Source organism: Pogona vitticeps, chromosome 4 (assembly GCF_051106095.1).
Source record: "Pogona vitticeps strain Pit_001003342236 chromosome 4, PviZW2.1, whole genome shotgun sequence".
Lineage (NCBI taxonomy): Eukaryota > Metazoa > Chordata > Lepidosauria > Squamata > Agamidae > Pogona > Pogona vitticeps.
Genome location: NC_135786.1, coordinates 234,241,571 through 234,262,371, shown reverse-complemented (window position 1 = coordinate 234,262,371; position 20,801 = coordinate 234,241,571). Strand labels below are relative to the sequence as shown.

Below are 20,801 nucleotides of genomic sequence, written 5' to 3'. Positions count from 1 at the left end.
CTCCTTGGCCCCTCTTTCAAACCACCTTTCTTCTCGGTCCAAAATGAGTACGTCTTGGTCATCAAAGGAGTGTCCTTTGTCCTTCAAATGAAGGAATGCCGCTGACTGTGGTCCTGAGCCGTTGCTTCTCCTGTTTAGCGACTGTTTGGTTTCTCAAATGTAGAGCTCTGAACACTCCTCTTTTAATTGGACTGCATATACTATATTGCTCCTGTTGTATTTTGGTGTCTTTTGGGTGGACGAGTCTCTGCCTTAGTGTGTTTGTGGGTTTAAAATGCACAGGTATGTGGTGTCTACCAAAAATCCTTTTGAGCTTTTCCGACACACCCGCCATGTCGGAAAGACTTGAGTAGACATGGTCTAGAGGGGCAGGGTAAAAATCTAATGAATGAATGAATGAATGAATGAATGAATGAATGATGCAAGGCATGACCAGGTTTTTCCGTCAGCTCTGGCTCTCGGATTGTCCCATTGTCCTACTGGGTTGGGACATTGCCTTGCCGTGACTCAACTTCCAGATAATCTCACCTGGATGACTGAGAATCTTCAATGATAAAATAATAATAATTATAGAATTTTTTTTAAAAAAAGAATCAGACAAATGCCACACTATAAAAAGGTAAGCAAAATCAACACTAAAAACACATTCAGCGCAACAAGGCGCAACACTCCATTTAAAAACCCCTCTCAGCCCGCCAGTCACGAAGGGACAACCTGTCTGCAGAGAAAAGAATTAAGCAGGGATGTTGGTAAGTCCTTGGGGCCAAGTCCAAGTTTTGGAACCAAGTCCCAAGTCTGAATCTGAGTTTTTGGTACCAAATCTTGAGTCTGAGTATTTGGCACCAACTCAAAGTCCAAATCTGTGGTACCAGGTCCCGGGTCCCTATTGAAAATACTGTAAGCTTTTTTCCCCCCAGAAAAACAAGGGAGAGGATGGGTGGATTCAGAGTCACAAGTTGCGAAGTCATTGAAAAAAACAAACATACCCTAAGTAAAATCCAATTTTTGAGTCACCAATGTGACCTAAGTCCAACTTGACAATGAGTTCCCATGACTTGCTGAGAGTTTGAAGTGCTGCTGCCAGCCAGAACAGACAGTACTAGGCTAAATGGGCTGACTTTGTTATCTGGTTTAGAGTAGGATAATTGCAAATATCCAACTAGTGCAGTTGTACTTCTGTGTATATGTTTTTTGGGGGAGGAAAGATGTAAACTACAAATACAAAGTTTTAAAAGTAAACCCTGCTGTTTTTTGATGGCCTACATTTGTATTCTCATGGTAACCCTAAAAGACCAGGGTGTTCTGTTCTGCTTCTTTTTTTTTAATGTCCCGGCACCATAGATGAGCAGCACAAGAAATTACAAGACAATAAATCCAAAGGACTTGATTTTAGAGTACAGTGTATATACTATGTAAATAACATTTATTTCTTCAAATGCAACAAATATTGGACATGTTCGGCAAACTGGTTTAATTAAAAAACCAAAGTGAATTATGAGGGTCAACGCGTAAGAGCAAAAAAAAGTTTAATTTTCATTGGTGAGGAGGGAAATGCTGCCTATAAAAACCTCTTGAGTATCAGGAGTCTGGCAGGTACTTTCTTTAGAAGTAGCATGATCATAAAAAATGGATGTTGCTTCGATAGTAACAAAAAGAAAGGGAAAAAAAACCCACTCCAAATTAACTGCCTAAAGTCAGGATTTCTAATGCAGACAGAAGAAAACCCTTTCTTTTAAATACTGCTGCTTACCTTTGGGATGAAGTTTTTTTAATTAATGGTATGAGACTTTGCTAGTTTATCTGTGGTGTTAATGACTACTTTTTAAATCTCAGAAGCCAGAAGCAAAAGGAGATATTGGCTTATGGATTTCGCCTTTGATTGTGTAGTTTTAGGTCAGAGGTTTAAAGTAACAACATTCTACGCAAGTGTATGTGAGAGTAAGGGGGAGGGGGAGAACGAGTGAGCGTGCACAACGTAATTGCTTTTTAACCTAACTACAAAAAGAGAGAGAGAAAATTAGAGCTCTTTCCCCATTAATGGTATTGTACATTTCTCATAACAGAAATGTTACTTCTGTTTTCATATTTTTTAAAGAAAGTTGCCAATAATGGATGACTTATAAGTAACTTGCTTTTTGAAGTAACTATCCGAAGCGCTGGTTCAGAGCTAGTAGCTTTATTCTGTCAAAATCCATTATAAAGTTCATAGTCCTCATTTTCCAATTTACTTTTCTTAGCTGCATTTCAAAAAAGAAAGCAGTTCCATCATCATTTTCTTTCTTTCTTGTGATTTGCAAGTACACCTTTTATTTTATTTCAGTTTTTAGTTTCTGTTGAAACTGCTAATGGTTGTAGGAACAATGGATGGAAATAAAAAGGTATATGTTTGTCTTGTCATGTTTTTGTGTGATGGAAATGGTGTCGAGGCTGTTTGTCCCTAACATCCACCATCACCACCACTTTCTGTGTGCTGCACAATTTAATTATAACCTTGAAAGCTGGAGCCGTTATCATTCTGTGCAGTGGTTTGACTTTGGACCATTGCAAATAGGTAAATGTTTCCTGAGCTTCCAAACGTAAATTTATTAAAGATAAATTGATTGCTGCTCTCTTTTGGGGTATATAGAAATATATCAGAATAAATAAGTTTCTAATGTTATAATATCAAACTGGGAGGTTAAAAAAAACCCTTCTAGCTTTTATTGGTGTACATACTCTTTGCATATAGTCTCTATGGCAGAAATAAATATGTATCTTCTTAGCTTGACAAGGCATAATCAATCCAAAGATACCGTCTGTTTGTTTGTTTTTTGTTTGGTTCAGATACGGATTTTAAAAACAACCCTCTGAGAAGTAGAACAGTTTGTCATAATATTGTCTGATAACTATTGATTATGGATTTCCCCCCTTAATCAGACAAGTGAAGCGCCAACAGCATGTTATCCATTGTGTCAGAATCTCAACTCCCTGATTCAGGATTCACCTGTAATAAATAAGGTTGCAGTTATAACCTTAACACTGTTCATTGTTAATTCTTTATAACGTGAGTCAATGCATATTCTCACATGGCAAAGATTTCAGAGAAGGCAGAGCCATGAACAAAAGATAAACCTACATATCACATAGTGACTAAAACCAAGATCTACCCGTATCACTCGATCAAGTCAGGAGGTGACGCTGAGGAGCCTGACGCTGAGGGAGGCCGGGAAGGAAAAAACAAGAAACGGGGCCTTCTTGGCAGTGGCTCCTCGTCTCTGGAACAACCTCCCTCCAGAGATTCGTGTGGCCCCATCGCTGGGTATTTTTAAGAACCAATTAAAAACTTGGATGTTTAAGCAGGCCTTCCCTCCAGTTAATACTTAATTTTCCCCTCTTCACTTACCCTTTGTTATTTTTCCATCTTGAAGAATCTGTTTATTGATCTAAAATTGTTTCTTTAATCTGTTACATTTATATGTTGTTGTTGTTTTTGTTTTTTTGGAAGCCACCTAGAGTGATCGGAAGACCAGATAGGCGGGGTATAAATTAAATAAAATAAAATATAAATAAGTTGTGTGTTGGTACGGGAAGGATAGTGTGTTTGCATCATTGATAACTCTGTGACAGGACAACACTTGATTTTGTTCTCCAAGTCTTCTGATGTCACACTGCAACTTTTCCAAGAGTCATGCTGGCCCACCGTAATAAACACACAAGTTGGCAAGTAGCATCATGAGATGCAAGACAGATTGTCTTTGTCTGAGACATGAATTGAAAGGGACTGCTCTTGCTGGCTCTACCCAGATGCCAGCTAGCTGTGTGTCCTCAATGTTCCTTCACCAGGAATGGACACAGTGAAGAAACCTCTGTTTATGCATGGATTTTTTTTCTGTAGGTGTTTGTGCACAGTTTGTGGCTGTCAAGGGGTATGGCAAGCTGGTATGTTTGACATCAGAAGAGGGGTTAGCAGACATGGCTTCACTGCCTGCCCGCTCCTTTTAAGAAAGTCCAAGGGAACACCTGATCTGCAGGAGGGAGGTTCAGCAGCACTCAGTGGAAAATAGCTCTGTAGCCTTCAGTAGCAATCAGCCTTCCCTGGCACATATTTTTCTGTGATAACCTATATTCAAGCATACGAGTATAATTAAATTCTTACAGAGAAAATTGGCACTCTTATTTGACTCATTCTTACACCCAGGGGTAGCCCTCAATATTATGCATGTATGTCCTGTAAAAATGGACTTCTTGAAATTCTCCTGCCAGAAGGCTGTGGGGTTATTTGTGAGCACAAAATTACAATTTGAGATCATTAGTAGAGAACCTTGCTTTTGCCATAGGCTGCACAGAGAAGCATTTTAAGTCTAAGTGTTAGAACTGAAGTATAGGTATATCAGGAATCAAACTGACTTTGACTAATTTGATACCAAAGCCTTGTTTCATTTTCTCTTAGGCTGAAAAAAAAGTTTAACTTTTCTACTGCTTGACTTTTCCCCCTATGATTCTCTCCTCTCCCACCACTGTTCATCTACATATACAGTGATGCCTCGCTTGACGATTACCTTGTTAGATGAGGAAATCACTTGACGATTAGGTTTTTTTGCAATTGCTATTGCGATCGCTAAACAATGACTGAACGGGCTTTTTTCACTTAATGTTGATCGGTTCCCTGCTTCGGGAACTGATTTTTTGCTTAACGACGATCAAAAACAGCTGATCGTCAGGTTTCAAAATGGCCACCCACTGTGTAAAATGGCTCCCTGCTGTGCTTTAGGACAGGTTCCTCGCATTACAGGCACTGGAAAATGGCCACTCTATGGAGGATCTTTGCTGGATGCTGAGGTATTTCGCCCATTGGAATGCATTGAACCGGTTTTCAATGCATTTCAGTGGGATTTTGCATTTCGCTTGATGAGGATTTCACTTAACAGCAATTTGAACGGAATGAATTATCCTCATCAAGCAAGGCACCACTGCATAACTACATTATGTACCTAAAACTACATTGTTTGCCTGCTTTCAGTGCACAGTAGTAGCAAGTGCATGTGTATTATGTCTGCACAGAACTAAATTCCCTTTGTTAAGGAAGTGTATTAGTCATACGGCTGTATCCACTGATCTCCCACCAACACAGAGCTTGCAAAAAATTGTTCCAACCTTTAGCAAGTATCATACCATTTGATTTTGTTTGTTTTTTTTCAAAGAAGCACACATGTTAGTCTTCCTCAGTGTGTTGGCAGCAGGAAAGGTGTTGGGGAGGGTGATAGTACTATGGTACTGTAAGGACTAGCAGATTTATTTCGTGGATCAAAATCCACTGCTTCAGACACAAGGAGTAGAAATATATCCTCATGGTAGTGAATCCGTGACCAGGTGAGAATACAGATAACAAACAAAATAACAATGGTTTGTTAACTCCCGAATACAACTCCAAGTATTACGTAGCTTGTTCAACTCATCTAGCTTGTTGATGCTAGATGTTCTGTTATCATAGCTAACACCTCAAGCCTTCCTCAGTCAGTGGTACTTTCTGTTTGTTAAATGGGAGTATTATTATCTTGTTTCACGTCTCAGTGTATGAGATGATGCTAAGAACTGTGTTGGATCCTATTTATGTAAGTGGACTGATATTTCCTTAGCATCTTGGATGCCACTGATAATGTTTTGCTTTCTTTACTCAGCTAAAGAAGAATTAAGCTTTATTTTTAACTGTAATAGGAAATGGTTGTTGTGGGTTTTTCGGGCTCTTTGGCAGTGTTCTGAAGGTTGTCCTTCCTGACGTTTCGCCAGTCTCTGTGGCCGGCATCTTCAGAGGACTGGAGCAGGAACTCTGTCCATGCTCTGTTGCTGTTTGTTGGATAGGTAAAGGTAAAGGTTCCCCTTGACATTTTAGTCAGTCATGTTCGACTCTAGGGAGCTCAAAGAAGCACACATGCCCATTTCCAAGCCATAGAGCCAGCATTTTTCCGGAGACAGTTTCCGTTGTCACGTGGCCAGCGCGGCTATACACGGAACACTGTTTACCTTCCCACTGAGGTGGTAACTATTTATCTACTCGCATTTACATGCTTTCGAACTGCTAGGTTGGCGAGGAGCTGGGACAAAGCGATGGGAGCTCACTCCGTCGCGTGGATTCGATCTTACAACTGCTGGTCTTCTGACCCTGCAGCACACAAAGGCTTCTGTGGTTTAGCCCGCAGCACCACCACGTCCCCTCATTGTTTGTTGGGTAGTTGAGTATTTATAGCTGTGGGGACAGCTTTTTGTTCTTTTCAGGAGATAGGATGATGATGGTGATCAGCATGGACTGAGTTCCTACTCCAGTCTCTGAAGATGCAGAAAATTCAGGAAGAAAACCTTCAGAACACGGCCAAAGAGCCCAAAAACCCCACAACTACCATCAGATCCCAGCCGTGAAAGCCTTCGAGAATACATTGTAATAGGAAAGTTCATCATTATCCATCTCTCTTTATTCAGAATATTTCATGATGCTTGAAGGACTGCTGTGGAGATAAAACTCAATTAGTGGCAAATTTAAGCTTTGTAGACTTTTAAAAACTTTGGTCCAGCATACACAGTAATTTGTTCATTTAAACTTTCATATCATTTCCCTTGAATTCTTCATTATTATCATTTATATTAGAGAATCAGCTAGCCAACCATAAAGAATAAACTATTGTGGAGATTAATTTAACAGAAGAGATTAAAAGGGCAGAGGGGGCAAGAGGTCTGTATTATACACTGCTAAGTATTTCAGCATACTTCTATGTTGCAGAAATCCAGGGCTATTTACATGATAATTTGTTGCTATGTAAATTTTTGGACTAGACTGGAGGAATCCCAAACTGGAATTAAGATTGCCGGAAGAAATATCAACAATCTCCAATATGCAGATATTACCACTCTGAGGGCGGAAAGTGAGGAGGAATTAAAGAACCTTTTAATGAGGGTGAAAGAGGAGAGTGCAAAAAATGGCCTGAAGCTCAACATTAAAAACAAAACAAAACACTAATATCATGGCCACTGGTCCCATCACCTCCTGGCAAATAGAATGGGAAGATATGGAGGCAGTGACAGATTTTACTTTCTTGGGCTCTATGATCACTGCAGATGGTGACAGCATCTGCAAAATTGAAAGATGCCTGCTTCTTGGAAGAAAAGTGATGACAAACTTAGACAGCATCTTAAAAAGCAGAGACATCACCTTGCCGACAAAAGTCCGCATAGTCAAAGCGTTGGTTTTTCCAGTAGCAATGTATGGAAGTGAGAGCTGGACCATAAAGAAGGCTGACCGCCAAAGCATTGATGCTTTTGAATTGTGGTGCTGGAGGAGACTCTTGAGAGTCCCCTGGACTGCAAGGAGATCAAACCTATCCATTCTGAAGGAAATCAAGCCTGAGTGTTCACTGGAAGGACAGATCCTGAAGCTGAGGCTCCAATACTTTGGCCATCTCATGAGAAGACTCCCTGGAAAAGACCCTGATGTTGGGAAAGTGTGAGGGCAAGAGGAGAAGGGGACGACAGAGGACGAGATGGATGGACAGTGTCATCGATCAATGAATTTGACCGAACTCCAGGAGGCAGTGGAAGACAGGAGGGCCTGACATGCTCTGGTCTATGGGGTCACGAAGAGTTGGACACGACTTAACAATTAATAAACAACAAATGGAGGAGTTGATGCACCATGTCCCCACTGATTTGGTGAGCCTACTCTAGTGTAACTTGCTACACTAAGAACAGGATTTCAGCCTTTTCTTTGTATTGACCAAGTTCTGTTAAGGTCATTTTGAATCCTGATTCTTTCTTTTAATGCTGCCTTAACTAGCCCTCTGATCATTGTGTTGTCCATAGATTTAATGAGCATCCTTTCCACACCCTTGTCCAAGTCATTTACTGAACAACATTGGACCTAGGATAGAATTCTGTGGCTACACCACTCATCATTCCTCTCCAGTTGTACTGTATGTCTAAGCAACCCAGTGTTCTGCAGCATCCATTTCTTTTATAACAGTCAATAGTTTTTCATGATTTACAGTCAAAACCTGTTAAGCAAAAAATAGATTTTTGCCAAAATGCTTTGGTATACTCTATAGCCAATACATATTTTTGTATCATCTCTAGAGCCTCTTACTCTTCTAAATCTGAATTTATCACTCTATGTCCAGTGAATGTCCTCTTTGTAAAATATTTGCTAGTATGGGAAATTAACGCATTTGTCCTATAGTTATTGCACTCTTTCATATTTCCTTTCTTGGGAATTGGAATGTATACTGAATATTTCAAATCTATAGGCCATTATTTCTGATGGTATATCTGTTACTTCTTAATTTTGCTTCTCACTCCCATTGACAATTGTAAGATCTTCTTTAATTATTCATCAAGGCTTTTCTTTCTTTTTGAGTACAGGAAGTGTCTTTTCACTTAATAGTCTTTTGTTTCGTAATATCTCTGGATTCATTCCACAGTTATCCACAGGGTCAGAATTGGAATTTACATAACTAAGTTCAGAAATGTTTGACAAACAACACAATTAAAAATGTTAGAAAGAAGTACAGGTAGAACTGGCAATGGTGTGGCTAAAATTTTTTGTAAATAAATAAATAAATAATGGGCTTAAATTTATTAAGACAAAAAAGTTGCACTGAAGGTACGTTATTGATGGGAGAAACAGAAAGATGAAATAGAAGAAATAGAAGAAGAGGCAGAAAGATGAAACCTAAATATCAGAAGAAATAGAAAGATGAAACCTAAATATCAAATGAAGAAGATGAGAGAGAACAGACCCCAGAGGGAAAAGTTGATGTATTTGGTTAGAAGAGAGAGTAAGTCATTCACTCTCAAGGTGTAAAAGGGAAAATATACCTAGAGGAACTAATATGTGTACGGCAGGATGGAGGAACAGGAGGCACTTTGTAGAAGCCCTTTGGAGTAGCCATTGTATTTTTGTCAGATTCTCCATTAAGGGAAATAAATGATGGAATAGAAAGAACAAGGAAAGAAAGAAGGGATGAGGAAAAGATGCCACAGCTTGGATGATGTTTAATCATCCACAAGTGAAAGAGTACATAAGTCAAGAAACTAAACAAGACCTCAGGACACTCTTAGGGAACAGAAGGCTCAAGCCACACGAAGATGGATGTTGTAGTTGCCAAAAATACATATGTACCAAAAAGAAGATTAAAAGAAGACAGCCAAGTATCAGATTCATGCACATCATGGACAGTATGCAACAGCAAATGAAAGATTGATTTGTGGAGATAAGTAATGGGTATACACTATGAAGAACGAAATAGATGGGCAGTGTCATCGAAGCGAACAACATGAATTTGACCAAGCTCCGGGAGGCAGTGGAAGACAGGAGGGCCTGGCGTGCTCTGGTCCATGGGGTCACAAAGAGTCGGGCACGACTTAACGACTAAACAACAACAAATGCACTACAAATGAAGAAAAGAAAAATTGAGAAATACACAATTTGACAGTGGCCACAGAGAAGGCGAGAGAGAGAGAAGCCAGTCCCCTTTGTGACTGCACGGTGGGGGGGGGGGGGAATATAAATTGAGTTTTAGCAGTTGAAGAGTGAGGTACAGAAATTGGAGCCAGTGCAAGATGGTTCACATGCACTATATTGTGTATAGTTGCTTCATTAACCATTGGGCCACAGTTCAGTTATGCACGATAAAACGGATGAAATAACTTTGGTTAAAATGCTGGTCATGGAAGTGTGAAAGAGAAACAATGGTCACAATCACAGTTGGGAGAGATAAAAATGCTAGGAAAAGCAGCAGTGTACCCATAGCGTACAAACATCTGGGGAGTTTTTCTGTAGAAGCAGCTTCACCTTTCTTCTCCCTATGGATATTGTTAGAGGTGGGAGGGCATGGATATTGAATATCACAGGTCCAAAACTTTTTCTTTAAAAGTTTGTGTATGTATTTTAACAGATAATACAGTAATGCTGTTGTTATTAATAGTCCATCAGTAACATTGGACATGACGTTTGGTCTTTTTATAGTATTTGAAGAAGTAGCTGTCCAATAAATCAAGAGAGAATGTGTATCTGGTTTGTTTGTTTGTTTTAAGTGCAGGGTATATGAAAGAGTGTGCTTGAAAAGGAGTAAATACATGCTTCTAATACCCGAAAGATTAAGTATTAGTGGTGCTTGAGCGTCTGCTGAGTAACATTCTGTCCCCCAAATGGAGACAATTCGCTTTTCAAAAGACACCTTTGTAGCAAGTTCAAGGGGAAGTGAAGGATGCCTTTGGATAGGTTCATTTTCAACCAAATGTTGATTTTTCTTCATTTGCATTTCTTTTGTTGGCTGCCTCCCGTATAACTTATTTAGAAGACTAGGGGATTCTGATCTCCAGCTATTTGTTGCTATGAATTTGTTTTTAATCCTAAGAATCAATTACTAAAATCTGCTTTAGGGAAGCAGGTTGTTCCCTTCGACCTGTACAGGAATAAGATCAAACAGTATCTATGTGGTGTACTGTATTTAGTTCATTCCATATGTGACCTTTGAGTAAGTATTTCTTATTATTAAGCAGCTTGCCTCTTTCCAAAAGAAAAGTTATCTATGAAATTGATCCCAACCTGGAGAACAGAGCAGTAGTCAGGAAGAAAGCCGGTGTCGGCTCCATTTTTCAGTCCCACTAAGGCTCTTCAGAACCACATTTATTCTAGTGAAAGATAGTTCATCTAGAGGCCACCTATTTGAATGCAGAGGTCTGCAGTCCACTGTTTTAATTGATAGGGATCTGTCCTTATTGTTCATATCTGGTTTCGTTCTTGTTCCCCCTAAGCTGAAAATGTAGGTTTGAAATAGAAGATAACCAAATATAGCATTAGGCTCCTGCTTTAAAAGGAAGAACACAACAGTCCCCTCCGACACACATTTAAAATAAAAAAGGATATTTTCTCTTCATTATCAATGATAAATAATACTTGTTTGTTTGAACATGGGTTGTATTTCTTATTCCTTTGGGGAAAATTGTAGCTCCTAATGAAGAGGAAGCAGAGGCAGGAGGGAGCTGTGCTTGGGGGCCATTTTAGTTGGTGAGTTCTTCCTGGTAGGCTGACCCTTTGACCACATGGTCTGAGGGGGCGGGGCTTTGGCTTTAAATTAGTGCCTGCAGAAGCTCTAAGCCCCTTTCCTGAAGAGGAAGCAGAGGCAGGAGGGAGCTGTGCTTGGGGGCCATTTTAGTTGGTGAGTTCTTCCTGGTAGGCTGACCCTTTGACCACATGGTCTGAGGGGGCGGGGCTTTGGCTTTAAATTAGTGCCTGCAGAAGCTCTAAGCCCCTTTCCTGAAGAGGAAGCAGAGGCAGGAGGGAGCTGTGCTTGGGGGCCATTTTAGTTGGTGAGTTCTTCCTGGTAGGCTGACCCTTTGACCACATGGTCTGAGGGGGCGGGGCTTTGGCTTTAAATTAGTGCCTGCAGAAGCTCTAAGCCCCTTTCCTGAAGAGGAAGCAGAGGCAGGAGGGAGCTGTGCTTGGGGGCCATTTTAGTTGGTGAGTTCTTCCTGGTAGGCTGACCCTTTGACCACATGGTCTGAGGGGGCGGGGCTTTGGCTTTAAATTAGTGCCTGCAGAAGCTCTAAGCCCCTTTCCTGAAGAGGAAGCAGAGGCAGGAGGGAGCTGTGCTTGGGGGCCATTTTAGTTGGTGAGTTCTTCCTGGTAGGCTGACCCTTTGACCACATGGTCTGAGGGGGCGGGGCTTTGGCTTTAAATTAGTGCCTGCAGAAGCTCTAAGCCCCTTTCCTGAAGAGGAAGCAGAGGCAGGAGGGAGCTGTGCTTGGGGGCCATTTTAGTTGGTGAGTTCTTCCTGGTAGGCTGACCCTTTGACCACATGGTCTGAGGGGGCGGGGCTTTGGCTTTAAATTAGTGCCTGCAGAAGCTCTAAGCCCCTTTCCTGAAGAGGAAGCAGAGGCAGGAGGGAGCTGTGCTTGGGGGCCATTTTAGTTGGTGAGTTCTTCCTGGTAGGCTGACCCTTTGACCACATGGTCTGAGGGGGCGGGGCTTTGGCTTTAAATTAGTGCCTGCAGAAGCTCTAAGCCCCTTTCCTGAAGAGGAAGCAGAGGCAGGAGGGAGCTGTGCTTGGGGGCCATTTTAGTTGGTGAGTTCTTCCTGGTAGGCTGACCCTTTGACCACATGGTCTGAGGGGGCGGGGCTTTGGCTTTAAATTAGTGCCTGCAGAAGCTCTAAGCCCCTTTCCTGAAGAGGAAGCAGAGGCAGGAGGGAGCTGTGCTTGGGGGCCATTTTAGTTGGTGAGTTCTTCCTGGTAGGCTGACCCTTTGACCACATGGTCTGAGGGGGCGGGGCTTTGGCTTTAAATTAGTGCCTGCAGAAGCTCTAAGCCCCTTTCCTGAAGAGGAAGCAGAGGCAGGAGGGAGCTGTGCTTGGGGGCCATTTTAGTTGGTGAGTTCTTCCTGGTAGGCTGACCCTTTGACCACATGGTCTGAGGGGGCGGGGCTTTGGCTTTAAATTAGTGCCTGCAGAAGCTCTAAGCCCCTTTCCTGAAGAGGAAGCAGAGGCAGGAGGGAGCTGTGCTTGGGGGCCATTTTAGTTGGTGAGTTCTTCCTGGTAGGCTGACCCTTTGACCACATGGTCTGAGGGGGCGGGGCTTTGGCTTTAAATTAGTGCCTGCAGAAGCTCTAAGCCCCTTTCCTGAAGAGGAAGCAGAGGCAGGAGGGAGCTGTGCTTGGGGGCCATTTTAGTTGGTGAGTTCTTCCTGGTAGGCTGACCCTTTGACCACATGGTCTGAGGGGGCGGGGCTTTGGCTTTAAATTAGTGCCTGCAGAAGCTCTAAGCCCCTTTCCTGAAGAGGAAGCAGAGGCAGGAGGGAGCTGTGCTTGGGGGCCATTTTAGTTGGTGAGTTCTTCCTGGTAGGCTGACCCTTTGACCACATGGTCTGAGGGGGCGGGGCTTTGGCTTTAAATTAGTGCCTGCAGAAGCTCTAAGCCCCTTTCCTGAAGAGGAAGCAGAGGCAGGAGGGAGCTGTGCTTGGGGGCCATTTTAGTTGGTGAGTTCTTCCTGGTAGGCTGACCCTTTGACCACATGGTCTGAGGGGGCGGGGCTTTGGCTTTAAATTAGTGCCTGCAGAAGCGCGCGCCTAACGGCGCGCGAAATCCTCTCACTCTATTTTTTTACTTTAATCTGCTAAATAGGATAGCCAAATAGTATTTCTTACACCTGGCGGCAGGAATGTTTCAGGAGTAGGATCATACTTCCACACTATTAGGGAGCAGGCCGGGTAGGTGGGACTCGTCAGCCATGTAAGGCAGCCCATCTAGGAGAAGGAAAACTCTGATTTCAAACCTCCACTGCCTTGTGGCTATATCCACTCATGGAAAAGGCTTCAGGAGATAACCTCGAGGCAAAATCCGGAGCCGGAGTCCCGTAGACAGTTCGTGTTGTTCTGCCAACTCCTGCGACGTCGCTGGAACCAGTTGTATTGGCTCTTGCCTCTCCATTGGACTATTTCAGTGACGTGGAGAGGGGGGATTTGCTGCTTGGGTAACAGCCTATCCTCCATATTATTCTACCCAGGCTTCGTGCTCTGGAGAGGACACTCCAGCTTTGCATACAGTGTCGAAATAACACAGGAACTAGCAGTTACTGGTTATACGTTTTGCTCGATTGGCACAGAGCATGATGCCAGGGACTACTTCTGATGGTCAGAGAGCCGAAAAACAGATCAATAACCATGCACCACGCAACAATCAAAAGAAAACATGTGCCCTAAAGTTGGGAACCTGGAATGTTCGGACAATGACCCCTGGCTTTTCTGACAACCTGCAGGAAATAGACGACGTGCGCAAGACAGCTGTTATCGACATTGAACTGAGTAGACTGCGGATGGACATTGTTGCCCTGCAAGAGACGAGATTGCCAGACATGGGATCTGTCAAAGAAAAAAACTTCTCATTCTTCTGGCAGGGAAAACCATTGAACGAGACCAGGGAATATGGTGTTGGCTTTGCGGTCAGAAATACTCTGCTGAGATCCATTGTTCCACCTACTGTGGGGAGTGAAAGAATCCTGTCTCTGCAGCTCCACTCATCAGCGGGACTGGTCACCCTCATCAGTGCATATGCACCAACACTGTCATCCACAACAGAAGTCAAAGACAAATTCTATGACGATTTGGCAGCTACTATCAAAAACGTCCCTGAGAGAGAGCCGCTGTTCATTCTCGGAGACTTTAATGCTAGAGTTGGTGCTGATCACAACTCTTGGCCCACCTGTCTAGGCCGTTTTGGCATTGGGAAGATGAATGAAAATGGCCAACGTTTGCTGGAGTTTTGCTGTTATTATGGTCTTTGTGTCACCAACACATTCTTTAATACAAAGCCTCAACACAAAGTTTCCTGGAGACATCCAAGATCGAAGCATTGGCATCAGCTTGATTTGATCCTCACTAGACGTTCTAGCTTATCTAGTATTACGATCACACGCAGTTACCAGAGTGCTGATTGTGACACTGATCATTCCCTGGTGTGTAGCAGAATAAAACTGCAAACAAAGAGATTGTATCACACTAAAAAGGAAGGAAAACCACGTATAGATATCAGCAAGATTCGCAATCAAAGAAAAGTGGAGGAATTTGCCCAAGCGCTTCAGGAAACCCTTCCAGGCCCGGCTGATGTGAATGCACCTGAACGATGGGAACACTTCAAGAACGCTGTTTATAACACTGCCTTGTCCACATTTGGCAAGAAGACCAAAAAGACGGCTGACTGGTTCGAAGCCCATTCAGAGGAGCTGATTCCAGCCATCGAGGATAAGAGGAGAGCTCTAGCAGCATACAAAGCCTGTCCTAGTGAGTACAACTTGCAGGCTCTTCGAGCTGCTCGTAGCCAAGTCCAACAGACTGCCAGGAGATGTTCCAATGATTATTGGCTTCAGCTCTGCTCTCAGATACAGATAGCAGCGGACACAGGTAACATCAAGGGAATGTATGATGGTATCAAGCAGGCTTTAGGTCCAATACAGAAGAAATCTGCTCCTTTGAAGTCTACTACAGGCGTGATCATCCAGGATCGAGCACAGCAGATGGAACGCTGGGTACAGCACTACTCTGAGCTATATTCTAAAGAGAATGTAGTAACGGAAGAGGCACTAAATAACATTGAGTGCCTGCCTCTCTTGGAAGAGCTGGACAGTGAACCAACTTTAGCAGAAATAAAAGCAGCCTTGGATTCCCTTGCCTCTGGCAAGGCACCTGGAAAGGACAACATCCCCGTTGAAGTTTTGAAGTGTTGTAAAGAGATCATCACCACTGAGCTGTATGAACTCTTTTCTCTTTGCTGGAGAGAAGGTGGAGTACCACAGGACATGAAGGACGCAAACATCGTCACATTGTATAAGAACAAAGGCGACAGGGGCGACTGCAATAACTACCGTGGTATCTCTCTTCTCAGCGTTGTAGGGAAGCTGCTGGCCCGTGTTGTGCTGAAGAGACTTCAGGTGCTTGCAGACAGAGTGTATCCAGAATCACAGTGTGGTTTTCGAGCTAACAGATCCACCACTGACATGGTATTCTCCCTCCGACAGCTGCAGGAGAAATGCAGGGAACAACAACAGCCACTCTTTGTGGCCTTCATAGATCTCACAAAGGCCTTTGACTTGGTTAGCAGGGACGGACTTTTTAAAATACTTCCCAAGATTGGATGTCCACCTCAACTCCTTAATATCATCAGGTCCTTTCATGAGGAAATGAAGGGCACTGTAGTTTTTGATGGCTCAACATCAGATCCCTTTGACATCCGAAGCGGAGTAAAACAAGGCTGTGTCCTTGCGCCAACCCTGTTTGGGATCTTCTTTGCTGTCATGCTGAAGCAGGCCTTTGGAACTGCAACAGAAGGTGTCTATCTCCGGACTAGATCAGATGGAAAGCTTTTTAATCTCACTAGATTAAGAGCGAAGACCAAAGTCCAAATGAAATGTATGCGGGACTTCCTCTTTGCTGATGATGCAGCCATTGTTGCCCACTCTGCTGAAGACCTCCAACAACTCATAAATCATTTTAGCAAGGCCTGCCAAGACTTTGGACTAACTATCAGCCTGAAGAAAACACAAGTCATGTGCCAGGGCGTGGACTCACCTCCCTCTATTACTATCTCCATGCAAGAACTGGAGGTTGTTCATGAATTTGTGTACCTTGGCTCAACAATCTCTGACACTCTCTCCCTAGATGTCGAGCTGGATAAACGCATTGGGAAAGCAGCTACCATGTTCTCTAGACTCACAAAGAGAGTATGGCTTAACAAGAAGTTGACGGCATACACCAAAATCCAGGTCTATAGAGCCTGTGTCCTGAGCACACTCCTATACTGCAGCGAGTCCTGGACCCTTTGTGCACGGCAGGAGAGGAAACTGAACACCTTCCATATGCGTTGTCTCCGACGCATTTTTGGTATCACCTGGCAGGACAAAGTTCCAAATAGAGTAGTCCTAGAACGAGCTGGAATTTTCAGCATGTATACAATATTGAAACAGCGCCGTCTACGTTGGCTTGGGCACGTCGTGAGAATGGCTGATGGTCGGATTCCAAAAGATCTCCTGTATGGAGAATTAGTGCAGGGAAGCCGCCCCCGAGGGAGACCACAGCTGCGTTACAAGGACATCTGCAAGAGGGATCTGAAGGCCTTAGGAATGGACCTCAACAGATGGGAAACCTTGACGTCTGAGCGTTCAGCCTGGAGGCAGGCGGTGCATCATGGCCTCTCCCAATTTGAAGAGACACTTGTACAGCACACCGAGGCAAAGAGGCAGTCCCGAAACAAGCAAAACCAGGGAGCTGGACAGGGGACAGATTGGATTTGTCTCCAGTGTGGAAGGGATTGTCACTCTCGAATTGGCCTTCTCAGCCACACAAGACACTGTTCCAAGACCTCCATACAGAGCACGATACCATAGTCTCTTGAGACTGAAGGATGCCTACACAATGGTTCCACTAATGTGGCTTCCCTTATGTGTAGGGAGAAAATGCATTTCTTTCTTTCTTTCTTTCTTTTTTTTACTCCCTGCCCGCATCAAGCCAGACGATGAATAATTGAATTTTTTTGTATTGAATAAAAAACAAACAGAATTTAAAATATTTTAATAGACCATAACTCACTTTATTCCAACAGATGAGCAGAGTAATTAAGCTTCTTGCTAAAGGGGAATGGTTTTAAACCTCTGCATCCTGGGTTTTTATGACTGTTAATGTGCATTTAGGATTTATGAGGATGGGGCTACTTACTTTGCAAATGATTTCTGAGAGTGCATTTTAATTCTGGTTTTCCTTCATGTTCCCATTTAGCTTGTGAGGAATTTGGAGTTTGGTGACAATACATAATACTGTATTGAGCTCCAAACTTGGCATAGAATTTAAGACTGTAATAAAGGAAACTCCCTCAAATCAAGAAATGCCTTTCTCTAATGCTGTAACGAGGTACTGGCCACAGTGTCACCTTCTGGCTTTTGCTTTCACATTTTATAATATATACCTTGGTTTGGCATCGTTTCAGTATAATTGAAGTAGGGGAGCAAAAGCATGTGTCAATTACGAGCACTCAGACGGATGCTTCAGTTAGGTCACTGTGCTGGAGGGCAAAGTGGTAGAAAGCTTGTCGGTGTGGCTTATCTTACCTTTAAATCAGACCTAGTGGTGAAACATGGAACAGGGAAGCACTTGGAAGTGAATGAACAGTCTTATGGTCAGAGAATTTATACCAGCAGCCCTGTATCCTAATTTAGTTTTTCAGCTGTCATTAATTTAAGATGCTACAGAAAAAAAGATGTTGTTCAGACTTCTAGATAGAGTGTGAAGGCATGTAGCTGTGGCCTCTACACAGAGTATTATTATTATTATTATTTATTTATTTTAATTATTCAATTTATACCCCGCCCATCTAGACCAATGGTCTACTCTGGGCGGCATTATAAAATTTAAAAAACAATAGCACCAATAAACATATTGGTATTATATATTATGATATATTGGCTTAGTGTCTTTATCTTTGGTGCGTAAGGCCTTATGGCTTTGAAAGAACCTAAAGCTAGTTATGGCGGGAGCTTTTTCGGTGACCTATGAAAGCAGCTCATCTAGAATAGTTCTGGTCGGAGAGCAAGAGAATATGCAACCAGAGTCTATGTAAACTGGTGGCATATAAAGAAGCAGTTTTTGTACAGTGGTGCCTCGCATAACGTTTTTAATTGGTTCCAAAAAAAACCACCTTATGCGAAAAAAACTTTATGCGAAACACCATTTCCCATAGGAATGCATTGGAAACCGGTTAATCCGTTCCAATAGGCACGGATTGGCGTCCTTAAGCGAAAAAACCCATAGGAAACATTGTTAAACGATACAATGTTTCCTCCATTGGAATGTATCGAAGCCGACTCAATACATTTCAATGGCTTTGCGAAGTCAATTTTTGCAAATTTAAGTGTGTCATAAAAGGGTCAAAAATGGTTTTAAATGCTTGGATTAGCTTCTGCCCCCTCTAAAACGGATGCAAAAGTTAATTTGGCTTTGATCTGACTTTTCGTTAATTTATGGTGAATTTTTTCCCCCCAACTTTTGACAGCTGTCAAAATCTGACAGCTCCATTGTTTCCTATGGGGGAGAAAAAATTCACAAAAAATTAACGAAAAGTCAGATCAACGCCAAATTAAGTATGCACACATTTTAGAAGGTGCACTAACGATTCCAAGCATTTAAAATCTTTTTCAACATGTTAAGACACTTTTGTAATTGAAAAAATGAACATCGTTAAGTGAAGCAGGGGACCTAAAACCAAAAACTTTAAGCGAAGCATGGTCCCAAAATCGCTATGTGAAAATCGCCCATAGGGAAAAACGTTATACGAAGCACAATCTGACTCTGAAAAAATAAACGTTAAGTGAAAAAAACGTTAAACGAAGCAAACGTTATGCGAGGCACCACTGTATTTTCGATCTCATTATGTCTCTTTATGTCGTGTCCGATAGAAAGTGCGCGGAGGAGGGATGAAGACGAAGCTGAGGGCAGTTTGAGAAAAATCAGCTGGCACAACTGGAGAAAAAAATGGGAAAGTTTGCATATCACAGAAAATCTGTGTAAAATATTAAGGGGGTGTATAGGAAAAACAGGCCTGAAATTGAAAGTCTGTTTTGAAGTGTGGATTGGAAATAGGTTATTAGAAATCATTCAGAGCCAACTGGCTGGCTCTCAACCTGAAGGTCTCCACGGTGAACCGCGTTTTGTTTACAACTCACACGAACCATAGTTAGATTTGATAGGTTGTCATTTCAGTGCTTTTATATTATAGTTAGTGGGTTTTCTAAGAATTAAGGGTTTTAAATCTTTGATGCTGTGGTTCCCCCTGTAACTCCAAGCTTTTTAAAAAGTCTAATTGGAAGAGGAAACATTATCAGTAGAATGGTCACATGCCAAATATTAAGTTACAAACCTCTGAAGTTACAAATTCTGCTGAAACAAGTGAGGTTTATATTAAAAATATTTTCCTTGACCTCTAAGTTCCAAGGTTTTCAAGCCTTGCAGATAAGATTGTTTTGACTGATAAAAAGGGATAACAGTATAAATAATTTCCAGAAAAGATAGTTGAGTCAAAGAATAAAGGCCATCAGGAGAACACCATTAGAGAGAAGATTCTGCTGAAGAAGTAAGGATTTTTGTTGTAAACTCATGTGATGTCATAATTGCTTGTGCTCTAGCACAGTTTTTTGCTTATGTAAGATTGTTAAAATACATGTGACTTAATTGAGATTTAAACTTTTCCAGTTTAGAGAATATGTATTTATAATGTCTTTTATCTAAAGTGTTTTGCAACACTTTGAGATACACTTTTATGATTCCATTTTAGCACTCTATTAATTTTTGTTAGAATAAATTAAGTTTTGATTCAAATAATTACTGATATTTTTATTTAGTCCATTAAGTTTTCGTATTCTTATGTCATTGTATAAGCCAGTGGTTCTTAACCTTTTTGAAAGAAACGCCCCCTTGAGCCATTGAGGAAGTTATCATCGCCCCCCCTCTTATTTCTTATTATATCTTATTTATTTATTTATTTGTTTGTTTGTTTGTTTATTTATTTAGGACACTTAAATCCAATGACCCCTGGAAACAAAATTCAATTCCAAGAAAATGAAATGCCCCCCCCAAAAGTAACACTTAACGATTTAGTTGCAAGTGAATTTTAAGACGCAAAAAGAAATATAAAAAGGGCATAAAAACAAATGCAGGAACTAAAAATTTCAAGACAAAAAGTCTGAAACTAAATTAAGATAGGAGGAAAATATATATTCATGCACATTGTAAAAAGGCTGCAGCCATCTTCACAGGTTTGGCTTGCTCCAGCGCCCCCTACCGCCCCCCTTCTGCTCCAGCGCCCCCATGCCGCCCCTTTTCGTTCTACCGCCCCCCTGAAAAATGAAATCGCCCCCTGGGGGGCATTATCGCCCAGGTTAAGAACCACTGGTATAAGCGTTTGGATAAGTTTTTTAATATTCATTAATATACAACCATGTATATCTGCTTGCATATACCTGTTCAATAAAAGGAAGAAAATTAGACACCTTTTGGACATTAAAATGCTTCTGGCTTGAATGGGGCAAATACAGTATTAAAATATTCATAAGAAGGGGGAATAATATAAGGTGCAGAGTAGTCCGCCAGGACACACTGGCTTTATCCGCTTTTGAAGTATATGCCAGCTGTGAGAACACAGGCTTCCTATTTTTCTCCGAAGGTCTTATCACTTTCAATAGGACTCTTAGGGGGGTCTTCAGGCTTTATTTTATCTAATTGACATGCACAGACTTTTTCCAAACT

The 20,801-nt window shown here is 42.0% G+C and overlaps 1 protein-coding gene and 1 long non-coding RNA gene across 4 annotated transcripts in view; one reads left to right on the top strand and one right to left on the bottom strand.

The window, feature by feature from the left end:
* Positions 1-20,801, top strand: part of TRAPPC9 (trafficking protein particle complex subunit 9) — a 324,135-nt gene that overhangs the window by 212,641 nt on the left and 90,693 nt on the right. Inside the window, exon 22 of one of the 3 annotated variants that reach the window (XM_072999383.2) lies at positions 18,956-19,929. The exons of the other annotated variants lie outside the window; for them this stretch is intronic. Within the exon in view, the coding sequence (XP_072855484.2) occupies positions 18,956-19,233 (278 nt within the window). The 3' untranslated portion in view covers positions 19,234-19,929. Of the gene's footprint in view, positions 1-18,955; positions 19,930-20,801 lie in introns of those variants that run through there. 3 annotated transcript variants of the gene reach the window in all.
* Positions 8,635-8,849, bottom strand: LOC140707011 (uncharacterized). Its single transcript, XR_012087016.2, has 2 exons — positions 8,724-8,849; positions 8,635-8,692 (listed from the first exon to the last, which is right to left on the bottom strand). It is a non-coding gene; the product is annotated as an uncharacterized LOC140707011 (long non-coding RNA).